The sequence below is a fragment of the Balearica regulorum genome, chromosome Z (genome assembly GCF_011004875.1).
Source record: "Balearica regulorum gibbericeps isolate bBalReg1 chromosome Z, bBalReg1.pri, whole genome shotgun sequence".
Taxonomy (NCBI): Eukaryota; Metazoa; Chordata; class Aves; order Gruiformes; family Gruidae; genus Balearica; species Balearica regulorum.
This window is the reverse complement of record NC_046220.1, coordinates 50,415,593-50,427,811: the sequence shown is the minus strand read 5'-3', so window position 1 is coordinate 50,427,811 and position 12,219 is coordinate 50,415,593. Positions and strand designations below refer to the sequence as shown.

The window sequence follows — 12,219 nt, the reverse complement described above, 5'->3', positions numbered from 1 at the left end:
CAGACTCAGAAGCTCGCAGTTAAGCCAAGGGAGTCTCTTGCTCTGCCTACTTACCCTACCTTTAAAGGGGATGAACTGGGTTTGTGCTTTCAGGAGATCGTTCTTGAAGAACTCCCAGCACTCACTACCTCCTTTGTCCACCATGGAAGCTTCCCACAGAATCCCTTCCGACTGAGCTCTGAGCAAGCTGAAGTTTGTTCTTCTAAAATCTAAAACCTTTGTCTTAGTACTAACCTTCAGCATGCTCAGCAGGATCCCAAACTCCACAATATTGTGATTACTGCAGCCAAGACTATCACTAACTCAGATATTACAGCAGAGAAAGTCTGTCTACAAGATGGTCATTTCAATGGCAAAGAATGCATGTAATTCTCAGCTTGAGCATCAGTCAAGAGGAGCAAGAGCTGTCTGCCAAAGGGGGGTTGACAATACATTGTAATATTCATTCCTGTTAGGCAGCCTCCACTGGCAAAGTGCCTTGGGTAGATGAGGCTAACCCAGCCCCCTGACAGACCGCTTGGTGAGGCTGGCAGTGGTAGCACTGAGTTTTTCTATGGAGGGGAAAAAAACAAAAAAAGCCACAGCTGTGTGTGGCAGTGGTAATATTTCAGTTGGAAGGATCAGCAGGGGCAGGTTTTTTTCTGGCTTCAACTTTGAAAGGCACCATCAAATCTTGTAACACAAGCTACTGCTAGGTGATTTGTAGGGTATGTGTCTGATACATAACTCTGATCAAGAGAAAGCCATTTATCTGTACATTTATATAGTAAGATGGGGAAAAAACCTTGGATGGAGAATAAAGGAGAAGGCCATATCCTTTGTACTTACAGCAAAAGTACTGCAGAGCTGTTTTTTCCCCTTCCACCCAGCTTCCCTTTGGAAGTTAGGCACTTTAAGTTTAAGAAGTTAGTTTATAGGCACTGCTGTCAAAACTGGAAGATGTTAACGAAGATTCCAAAAACAGATGCAAGGTTTAGAGTGGAAAGTAGGACATTGCAACAGCCAGGGGTGAGTCCCACATAGTGCTCGTGGGTGGCATAGGTTGGCAGCCCAGGCTGAGAAGAGAATGGAGTAAACTCATCGGTTGCCTCCACACTCCCTGCCTGGCCTCATATCCCCTGCCAGCTTTTCTCTTGGCAGTGGACATGCTCCTTCTGCCTATCCCCGGCCGTCTGTTCCTCACCCCCACTCTCCTCTGCAGCCTTCTAGCCATTTCTGGGCTCCCTACCAGGCAGTTCAGCTACTTATTCACCCTGGGCTGGCAGACCTCTTCTGCTTCTTTGGGCAAAGCATAGAGCAAGACCTGGCAGATGGCAGTGGCAACAGGAAAGAGGAAAGAGGTCAGTCACAGCGTGCTGCAACCAACCTATCTCAGGTGTTCTTTTTTAAAATAGGAACTTGCCATTATGGTAAGGGAGTTCACTCTGTGGGACACAAGCTACACTGCAGAGAAATGCAATGTGTCTTCGTAAATGCAGAGTACAGGACAGGATACGGGGATCCCCAAATCTGCCAAAGCAGCATTTTTTTCTTTGAGCCCTGATTCTGAGAGGGAGAGCAGTTGCATACTTTGCTATGTGCAGCTTAGGAAGCTGATGCAGAGTACTCCATAAGAAAGCAAGAATCCCTGTTATGGTAGAAGAAAGTAATGGTTTTCAGTTCTAAGTATTCTAAATTCTTAAATATAAAATAATTCTACATGGAGTCGGCCAGTGTAAATAAACGGTCAGTGCGTCCATGCTGATAGGTTTCTTGAAATTGGAAACTGGGTGATACCTAGTCTTCTTACCCCAATTTTACTAGACTAGCTCTGAAAGAGATAGACAACCCATTTCATCACTGGTGGTTGGTTTTGATTGACATCTGCTTTCCCCTCATTTTGCCAGTCATTAGGGGATCAAAGATGGCTAATTCTTCAAACAGTTTTCAGTGACCATTCTATCAAAAAGTTCTCCTTATTGTGCATGTTTCCCAGGGTGATGTAAAGTATCAGCACGGTACAATGAGTCGTATCAAATGCCTAACGCATCTCGAGGTACTCTGTACTAACGGCCTCATTTGAGAATGGATCTGCTGTAAATTGAAATGGTGGACTCGTTCTTTGGTAGTTTTCAGGTATTATCACCATTCTGGTACCAGGGCTGTTCTCAGGGACACAAAAATAAAATTATAAGAAGAGTTAAAAGAATTTATAAGAACAAAAAGAAGAGAGAAAAACATCTTCCTTTTATCTAACATCTTTTTTTTGTGTTTCTTTTTGTTTAACTCTCTGTCCTTCAGAAAGTGGATGTTACCAGCAGGGCAGTTATGGAAATAATGGCAAAGACAATAGAGTATCTTCAGCCCAATCCAGGTAATGTAATTTCACAGTCTCACAGTACTTGCAGCACTTTTTGAAAATATTCTTTCTTACCAATATATAGTCTGACAGATCTCATCCTCACTGGCGCAGTTAAGATAAGCACAAAACTGGTGAAGTTACCATGAACTAAAAGACAGAGATGAGCACAGGCTTCTGTGTTAGCCTGTCAGGGGGAATGGAGACTGGCTTTGGGAGGCTTGTTTTCATTTTGTGCGTTCTTGCCTTAGGTGAAGGGGCAGCATATGCCTGGAACCAGGTGTATTTACTTGCAGGCATCTGAATATCAGCACTGTGAGTGTGGGGGGCTCCCTGGGAGCTGGAGATGGCTGTGGATTCCCCGGGGGCAGCAGGGCAGTGCCTGGCAGCCAGGGCCAATCCTACTGCTCCAGCCAGGAGTTGGGCAGCTGGGGGGCATGGGGGCAGCAGCAGCCCTGGGCATCAGGCACCTACCTGGGCATGGGGATGGGGCAGGCCAGGCAATCAGCCTGGATGGGGGATCAGGGTCAGGCACGGTGAGGATGTCTGCATGAGACATCTCTTTCTTCTACAGTCCTAGTCATTCACCCTGTGTGAGGGAAAAGGACCAGGCAGTCCTTGCAGACCATGGGGAGAAAGACAAAGTTCTGAAGCAATGTCCTCCAGGGCACAGGAAGACATGTAACAACACCTTTCACCTGGTCCTCTAGCGATTTCCCGTCTTCATTAGTGCTACTGCAAAAGGGAGGGTGCTGTTGATGCTGAACTGGAGAAAAGGGCAGATAAATGTACATAATTAGAGATGACTAAATTGGACCTTCAAAATAGAAATAAATGATTGGTTTCCATGGGGAGATAGATGAAAGAAAGGTTTTGTTATTGGACTGATGGAGAGCTGCATGCTCCTCTCTTACCAAAGGATTCTCACAAGGAGGGGTGATCTGGAGCTCTTATAATCAAGTAAAGCATTACATTCAAGGACTTGAAGATTTCCATACTTACCTAGGAACATAAGGGTTTTGATACTAGCATAAGTCAAGGCCAGCTTCACTGATGGCACAGTTGTGCAAAAGTAGCGTGAAGGTAAAATGAGGCCCTCACCTACCTTAAGTGTCTTAGTGTTTCATGGAAGTACAGACCAAATTCACTCATTCACTGTGAGGAATTTGTTTCCTAATAACTGGAAGCAAATTTAAACCAATGTGAAATATTTTAACTCCAGTGTGGTAAGGTGAAGGACTGTTGCTGGTATAGCTTAATTGGTGATATTTTTATGGTAGACCACAGAGGAAAGGAGGATAATTTGATGATGCTGCCAGTGGATTGAAAAGAGGAATTATAGTTCACGAAATTCTGGAGAGAAAATAATGATGACTATGGTGTCTACGTCAACAGATGAAATACTGTTTATGACTTGAGTCCACAGTTTCATTGCTCATCGTCAGCAAGCACTCTGCAGGAAAAGCAATAGGATTGACAAACATTATGGGGCTAGTGATAAAATCGTTAACTGCTGTCAAGCTGCTATTGTGCAACATGGTATAGACTAAGTAATAAGCTTTGGCTGTTTAGTGCTTCTCTGGCTGCCTTGTGAGTGATCATGATTGCTGTGAGTCATGAAAGAGGCTTACAGCAATGGCAGAGAGCAAAAATTCTGGAAGTAGCTAGGGTGTGATTTCAGGCTCCTCAGGCTGATGTAAGTTTGCAGTGCTGCAGGAAAGAGCAGTTTCCAAACGCTAGCTACACATCCTTTCATCTGCTTGTGTCATGTGCAAGGAGGATCAGAAAATTAAAATTGTAATAGGCAGGAGGAAGATTTACTTTCTTGCATATCAAATGAGATCATGTTATTCATTCCACAGCTGGGCAATGGTAGCAGCTGGAGTAAGAGGAAAGGAGGACTGGCTTTTTTCATCTCTCACCTGATCTGAGATTGTTTTATGCCAACAGCAAAAGGACTCCCTATAGTGAGAAGAATTGCATGGAAAATTACTTCTTGTTTCAGTAGAACTTAAAAATTCCTCTTTAAAATTCTCACTACAACTATATTACTATTTACCTGGGGCACCAAAAATGCCAATTTCCAGTATTTCCTGTTTGCTTTCTCATTTTCATGAAAAATAGAAACATTACGTTGGGAAGGGAGGGGGGAATTTAATGAAAAAAAATTCTTTAACAGCAATATTTAACAGAAGATTTTGTTTAAAAGTGTACCTGGGTTTGGTAGGGAGAAGAGGGTTTGGGATGTAGCACACATTCCTGGATAAGTAAGATGTGCCCTGAAAACATCAATATGCTTGGATAACATAGTACTGCAGTGCTAGAGTTCATCCGGCTTCAGGGTGTTTTGAAGGATCAATAAATTACGTATGCAGCATTGTCTAACTTGACTAAAGAGTTAATTAAGTAATGCTGGAAGGAAAACAGAAAAGGAAAATGGAATGGGAAAGGAAGTACAGAGAAGGGCAGGGAAGGGAAGGGAAAAAGATATTAAAGACAAAGGTGAATTTATTGAAACATGTTGGGCTGAGGTTAGTGTGAATGAAAAAGATAGCTTCGTGGACTTCCCAATTATGAAAAAAAAATGAAGGACAGCTGAAAATAACTACAATTGAACATGATGAATCATAGAATCATAGAATGGTTTGGTTTGGAAGGGACCTTAAAGATCATTTAGTTGCAACCCCCTGCCATGGGCAGGGACACCCTCCACTAGACCAGGTTGCCCAAAGCCCCATCCAACCTGGCCTTGAACACTTCCAGGGAGGGGGCAGCCACAGCTTCTCTGGGCAACCTGTGCCAGCGCCTCACCACCCTCACAGTGAAGAATTTCTTACTAATATAAAAAACTTACTATACATGACCATAATTTTAAGAAAAAGAGATGCAGGATTAACAAGATTGAAAGTACAAAGAATGAGCAATTGAATGCACTGCTGAAGTTTCTTTGAAACTCTTTTGGCAGTATTCTTATGATTCACCATGGCTCTGTTAACAGTATTAAGGTGAATCATTAGTGACACCATGAAAATCAATGTAAAGGAGAGGGAGTGCAACTGAGAAAAGAATCAAGCATTCAGGTCACTTCCATGTGGTGTTTTGTATACATCTCTGCCTGTCCTCACTCAGGGTGAAACATAACTTAGAAAAGAAAGCACATGGCACTAGCACAATAAACCAATAGAAATGAAAGGGCTCAGGATGGGATTTTGAGATTGAGCACAAACTTACCTCTGCTCCCATGGAAGTTACTGGAATCAACTTTGAAAGAAGAAAAGCGGAATGAGATCACTGGTGGATGTATTCTAAGATTTCCTACTAAATCAGGATTCTAATGTAATCATAATTAAATGGTTAGATGAATCACTGAAGTATGAATTTTTCATTCTTACCTTTCTTCGCTTTATGATTTATTTCTTGCCCTTCTCTTATTGTCCTTTCATCTCTTTCATTCTTTCCTGTACCTTTTGCTTTCTGCTCTTACCTACCTGTCCAGAATATAGCCACTTCATTTTTTTTATATTCCCTCTTACATATTTTTTTCTTCTGTTTCTGACAATTCTTCCATTTGTTCCTTTTTTAATTCATCTTGCTGCTTCCATTCCCCTGACTGATTTTGTTTGTGCCTTCGTTTCTTTTGTGCTTCTGTATTTTCCCATTGCCACCATCATTTCAATGCCATTTTTAAAGGCCAGACACTTCATTAAAATGCGGTTTCTCATACTGAACAGTCAGCTAGTCTGCTGACTGTAGTTTTGTAGTGGATAGAAACAGAATGCATCAAGAAATTCAGATGCCGAAAAGCATGATCTGGTAGCACTCAAGGGTAGTGAGAAGGCTTACAGAAACATAATTACTGTATGTTAAAAATTTATTATCCTTTCATAGCTGCTTCTCAGGCAAAAGTAGGAACTATGACACTTGCCTGATTATCCTGTGTCTGTTTCTATGTCTGTGTCTGTGCCTACATTTGTATGCCACAAAGTGAAAACATATTCAGCAACAGGAACCATCTCCTCATATGCGCTTTCGACAATAAATGAAGAGCAAAATGCTTGTTGACTCTAGTCTGCTAAAGTTTTGTTTTGTTGCAGAAATGTGTGTGAGGTTGAGCTTAGACAATGAAATCAGCACACAACAGTGCGAGCTACTGATGTTTTGTAAACAGAAATACTGATTCATAAGAGCAGCTATCAAAGTCAAGTCTTTGCAAGGAGGAAGGTAGAGGCATGCATAACTGCTCTCCTATAGCATTTGCAATAATGTAGGTAGAAACACCCACTGAGTCAGCTTTGCGGGCAATAGGATTTAGCTGGCAAAATTCAAAATCAAGTGCCATTAATTAATTCACTCTCTGCAGGCCATTCACATTCTGTTGTTGCAAAATTCACTAAAACACATCATCAGACAAATTAGTTCTTTTATGTTTGCTGTCTTTGTTCATCAGGTGTGATAATTGCATACTTTCTTCTGATCTGCAGTTGTATATCTGAAATACAATACAAGCTAAAGTACAATTGAAAACAGTATTGAACTAGGGGTTTCCCCAAATCCCCATAAAAAGCAAAAAGCGTTTCAAAGATTGTTGGACATCATATTTGGGGACATAGGTTTTATTTAATATTCTACAACAGAAAAACTTTCAAACATTTAAAAAATGTGGGGCACCACAGTTTAATCTTGAGTGTACCTAGCCTGGACTTCTCCTTGAGAGGAACGCTGACTCAATCTGCTATCCACCTGGTACGTGAAGATTTTAAGATTAAGAATTTGGGGATAGCTTACAGATTTTTCTACCTGAGTTGTAGCATGTGCCAAACATGCTATCTTGGGAGTGTTCCTGGGCTTCTGTCCAAGTCATTTCAAGGGAAGCTTTGACTTAAAGTTCAGGACAGAGCCTCCTCTCTAGCCTACCAACAGAAGAAAAAAGTAAGTGACCAACAACATTTCATTCCTTTACTCTTAAAATAATTGATGAAAAACAGGTCTTAGTCCTAAACTTAGATAATGTCCTTCAAATACATTGTAGGTAGCTTTAAAGAGTCCATTCCTGTCTGTGTAGTCAAACTATTGCACATTAGTAACCTCTCACTTGCCTGCTTCAGCTTCCAGAGCTAAACTCAGCATGATCAACACTATGTCAAAAATTCGAGGCCAGGAAAAGGGACCAGGTTACCCTCAGGCTGAAGCCCTGCTGGCAGATGCGATGCTGAAATTTGGCCGAGAACTTGGAGAAGAATGCAACTTTGGTAACTTGATTACTTCCCTTGCCATTATAATGCAATAAAAATGGTAGTAACATTTAATACAACTTTCATTATTATTATTTCATTATTATGTTGGGCTCATAAAGGAAGAACTTCTGAAAGAAGCATCAGAGTTCTGCTTCATCAGGCTTCGCCTTTAAGGTTGGTCTAGGCCTGTTGCCTTTTTGTGGATTTGGCCTAGAGATTTTTTTCTTCTGGATGAAAGTCAAATTGTTGCCATTTGGCCCCACATCCATATAGATCTTTAGGCTCTCTCTCATAGATTATGTTAATGGGGATGTGTTGGGATGAAAGATGCGTTCAGAAATGGTATTACTGTCTATGCATGTGTACAATAAAACCCTTTTGCCCTCAGAATCCTTATCATAAATGTTAATGTCTTCATTACAGGCAAGGAATAAAGGCTAAAAGATTTTTAATAGACTTTGACATTTTTTACTGACCAAATTCCACATTTTAAGACACTTTTGAATACTCCTGTCTTACCTGTCAACCACTCCTCCCTCCCAGCCTCAAATGAGTTCACAGCTGCCTGAGTTGGAAATGTTAAACTGAGACTTAACATTGTGTTCTTCAACAGTAGAGGTGTAACTAAAAGAGATGACATTCACCACAGGGTCTTTCGTCTTTCTGTCCTGTTTGTGTGGGCTTCTCTGTGGCTGTTTTTATATGGCAACACACAGGATCCTCAAATTGGACTGTGAAAATTCTATTTCCTCTTTGAATCTTAATAAAATGTTCTTTCTGTCATAAAGACATCTGCAATGGAGAAGGTACTTTCTTGTTTGTTTTATATCATTTACTAGTTAGCTTGGCAGATGTAGGTTTATTTGTGCTAAACACTACTGAATTGGGTTTTTTTAATTGCTTGCCTCTCATTTGCTAAATTTCAAACACATTTTTTAAAAGAAAATGAAGAACTATCAGAATTTAGTTTGCACAAATTGCTGTATATTCCCTGATGACTGCAGTAGCATGCAGCAGAATAGATATGGCAATTATTTTCACATTCTTAACTAATAGCAGCTGATATAGCTGTTTGTCACTCTTCATCTGGGTCTGGCAGGCTCTCTAGTTGTGCAATGCGTTGCTGGCATCCCCTGTTGGGAGACAAAGCTCCTTCTGATTTCTCACATTATGTTTTCAGACCCTTTGTATTCTTTGAAAGTGAATTTTTTCCTCACCTCAAATCAGGAGGGTATTTTTGAGCCCTTTGCTTTTGTTTTTATGCAGAGGAGGTAAACCAGAGTGATAGTTTTTGTAGCCCTCAAGTTAATCTTGGAGGAAATCTCAGAAGGCAGATAATTCTGATTCAAGTTTATGAACTTGAGTAGCTGTATGAAGTCGATAGTTTCATCAAAAGACATCTTTCATTAAAAAAAAAAAAAGTTGTGAAATTGTTATGAATTTTTACATTTGATACTGTCACCGGTCTCACTGGTACAAACCAGTCTAGGGAGACCTAGACTTGCATTAGAGCTATTTTTGTATGCAGTATAGTGTCTGGTGATGGCAATACTGGAGCAAATACAGATAATTCTTTTCTAGCATGTTTGTTTCACCAGAGTGAGGAATGAACAGACGAGGGGTGTGGACGAGGCTGTCTTGACACAGTGTGGATCTTCAAGTTCAGCTGTGTTACAAGGCATAAACTGGGGGCTGCAGAAGTGTAAAATCCATGTTGCCCTTTCACAGAGTGTGTCATACTCTGTTTCTTTCCTAAACTTTACACTTAAAATGAAATGTTAACTGAAATTTCCATGACTCAGTTTCTTTCTACAGTGATTTAAAAACTGGACACCTTTTCTTTCAGGACCAGCACTTGCAGATGTGGGAGAAGCTATGAAGGAGCTTTCTGAGGTCAAGGACTCTTTAGACATGGAAGTAAAACAAAACTTCATTGATCCACTTCAGAATCTCCATGACAAAGACCTGAGAGAAATACAGGTATTGCCCTCAGTGTGGCATTTCACTAATGCCAAATGTGCAGATTGTATATGTTCGAATTTTATGTTAGTTGTGTAGTTTAAAATGGGCTTTCAGATTTGCAAATGATCTGATTTTACTCTCTTTTGGCTTGAGTTTTACTTCTTAGTTCTGTCTATCATCTTGTTGATGGGTTAGAAAGAGAGAGGTCAAAATTCTAACATTTTTTAAAGGTAGCATCATGACGCTTATGGAGGCATGAACACAGTACTTCAGTCCTACCATGTGGAAGCTTGTTTCACTAAATAGGTGAACAGGTGTTTACATTCCATTTTCTAGTGTATGACATGTGAGGGCATTTCAATAGTTGCCTCTAGACTGGCACTACTCTTTTGTCTGTATGAAGACTGTGTCCGAAACTTCCCCAGGAATTTTGAACAGAAACACTGTTTGCTTGCATCAATTATGTAGTTAGTAATCCAAGAACCAGCCAGTATTTACAGAGAAAAATCTGTTTGCACACATACTTCTGTGGACACAACCTAATTTTATAATTGTGGAAGTACAAGTGCCTCCCAATTCAGCAAATGCTTATCTGTATAAGTAACTTCTTCTGAGCTCAGTAGGGTTTTCACATTGTTAAATATATGTGGAACAAAGATGTCTTAGGCAGTTTGATATAATTTACAAAGTTTACAGAGTTATAAATATCATAATAGATGACAAATTGATTCTTCTGAGGGAACATAAACACCGAAGTATTCATGCTTATGCTGGTAGCATTAACTTTTGGTCAGCTTGATGTGGCAGCTGCTAAACAGATTGACATGAATGTTTTGTCAGTAAAACTAGAACATAGTTAATAAAAAATAACATTAAGATCCTTTGGTGGTGTGATGGAAATGATAAAAATATTTTCTATGTTGTTTTGTTTATGAGAACTGTTAAACAGGCAAAAATGCACTAACTTGTGCTTTTAATAGAGTTTTCTCTTAAACATCTAGGGAAAAACCATAGTGTTCAGGTAATTCCGCATCAGAGTTAAAAAGCTAGAAACTTGCATATTTTTTATACAGGTGGCAGTTGCAGTTATCCAACCTGCATGGCCTTTTTTTAATGTTGAAGGCCTGTCATTTAGACAGCAGCACACCATGACTGGATATGTAAAACCACCTACTTCATTGTTCTGAAGTAGGTTCTGTCTTCTCTCCCTTCTGGAGAAGGGTTGATACACAGCAAACAGCACATGCTCACAAATGAACATGGACAACCTGATTATACTGGAGTACAAGGAGTGTTGGAGAATATCCTTTATTCTGTGCTTGCGTTTGCATTTTTGTTTTTTAGCATCACCTAAAGAAAATGGAGGGTCGACGCCTGGATTTTGATTACAAAAAGAAAAGACAGGGCAAGCTCCCTGATGAAGAACTTCGCCAAGCTCTGGAGAAATTTGATGAATCAAAAGAAATTGCTGAGTCGAGCATGTTCAACCTTCTGGAGATGGATGTGAGATATCCCTTGTTAATGTTTGAGCCGAATCTTAGAAACATACTGGTGCAGCAGTGGACGCAGTCTAAAGCAGTGTAAAACTTGAAAGCTTTATTAAATCCATGACACTACAGATTGCTGTCACTGTACAATGAGGAAGAACACTTGCATCCTTGGTAGACTCAGTGAGAAGCTCAGAAGCTATTGTAATGTACATCATACATGTGTAGGACTAACTTTATAGGTATTTTATAGGTAACTGAGCTAAAGAACATGAATCTTCTGTAGCATCATTGTGCTTCATAACTGCATCGTGCTATTTACAAAACCAAAATATCTTTCTTCTTAGAATAATGTAAATGTAAGTCATGACTTTTACTTAGCTGTAGGATTAGGGTTTGAGCCAAGGTTTTTACTCAAGTGTGTGGGTTGCTGAGAGGATTGGTAAAAGATGAGAGATTATGAACTCACAAGCCCACAGTCTCTGCTGTAATCAGATGCAATTGTGACTAGGAAAGCCAAAGTTAGTGTGGCTGCTCAAATCTGTCTCTGCAGCATATTTTTTTCTTACAGACTGGTTTAGAATTGAAGATCTATTATGTTTTTTAATCTTCTATTTATTATTAATGTTGAAACTGTAAAACCAAGAATAAGAAAAATTTATCTCTTTTGGAGGAAAAAACATTTCAGCTGAAGTCTGTCTTACAGAATATGTGGTCAAATGAAACTCAGCTTATATATTTATGTTGAAGCATATGATTGGCTTTACTTAAAGTTTAAATACATACCTTATTTAACTCTTCATTTTGTTGCCAGATTTCTGTAGAGAGGCCATAACAAAGCTGAAAATACTTGCATGTTATAAATTAAATAAGCAGTGTTGAAATTAAAGAAGTATAGCAAGTTTGTATTTTTAATCCTTCTAGTGACATCCAACCCCATGTGGCCAGATAGTGCTGGCCTGCATTACACCATTTGCAGCATTCTGTATTATGGAAACTGCTAGCAACTGCATGGCCCACACCAGAGTTGTGGATGGTTTTTCCTTCCTGAAATAGAATGCTGTCTGCCTTCACTACAAATATTCTGCATCCAAATATCATAGTATCTTCCTGTTTTGGTCTGCTTCACAGGCCAGAACAGAACAGAAGCATGACCATAGTCCCCGTGGTTTTCTGCTCCTCAAAGGCAGGGAGGCAG

At 40.0% G+C, this 12,219-nt stretch overlaps 1 protein-coding gene across 1 annotated transcript in view; it reads left to right on the top strand.

Moving 5' to 3' along the window:
- The window catches only part of SH3GL2 (SH3 domain containing GRB2 like 2, endophilin A1), a 106,656-nt gene that overhangs the window by 86,223 nt on the left and 8,214 nt on the right, over positions 1-12,219 (top strand). The window contains exons 3-6 of the mRNA XM_075740444.1: positions 2,281-2,353; positions 7,444-7,587; positions 9,419-9,552; positions 10,879-11,037. Of these exons, the coding sequence (XP_075596559.1) occupies positions 2,281-2,353; positions 7,444-7,587; positions 9,419-9,552; positions 10,879-11,037 (510 nt within the window). The remainder of the gene's footprint in view (positions 1-2,280; positions 2,354-7,443; positions 7,588-9,418; positions 9,553-10,878; positions 11,038-12,219) is intronic.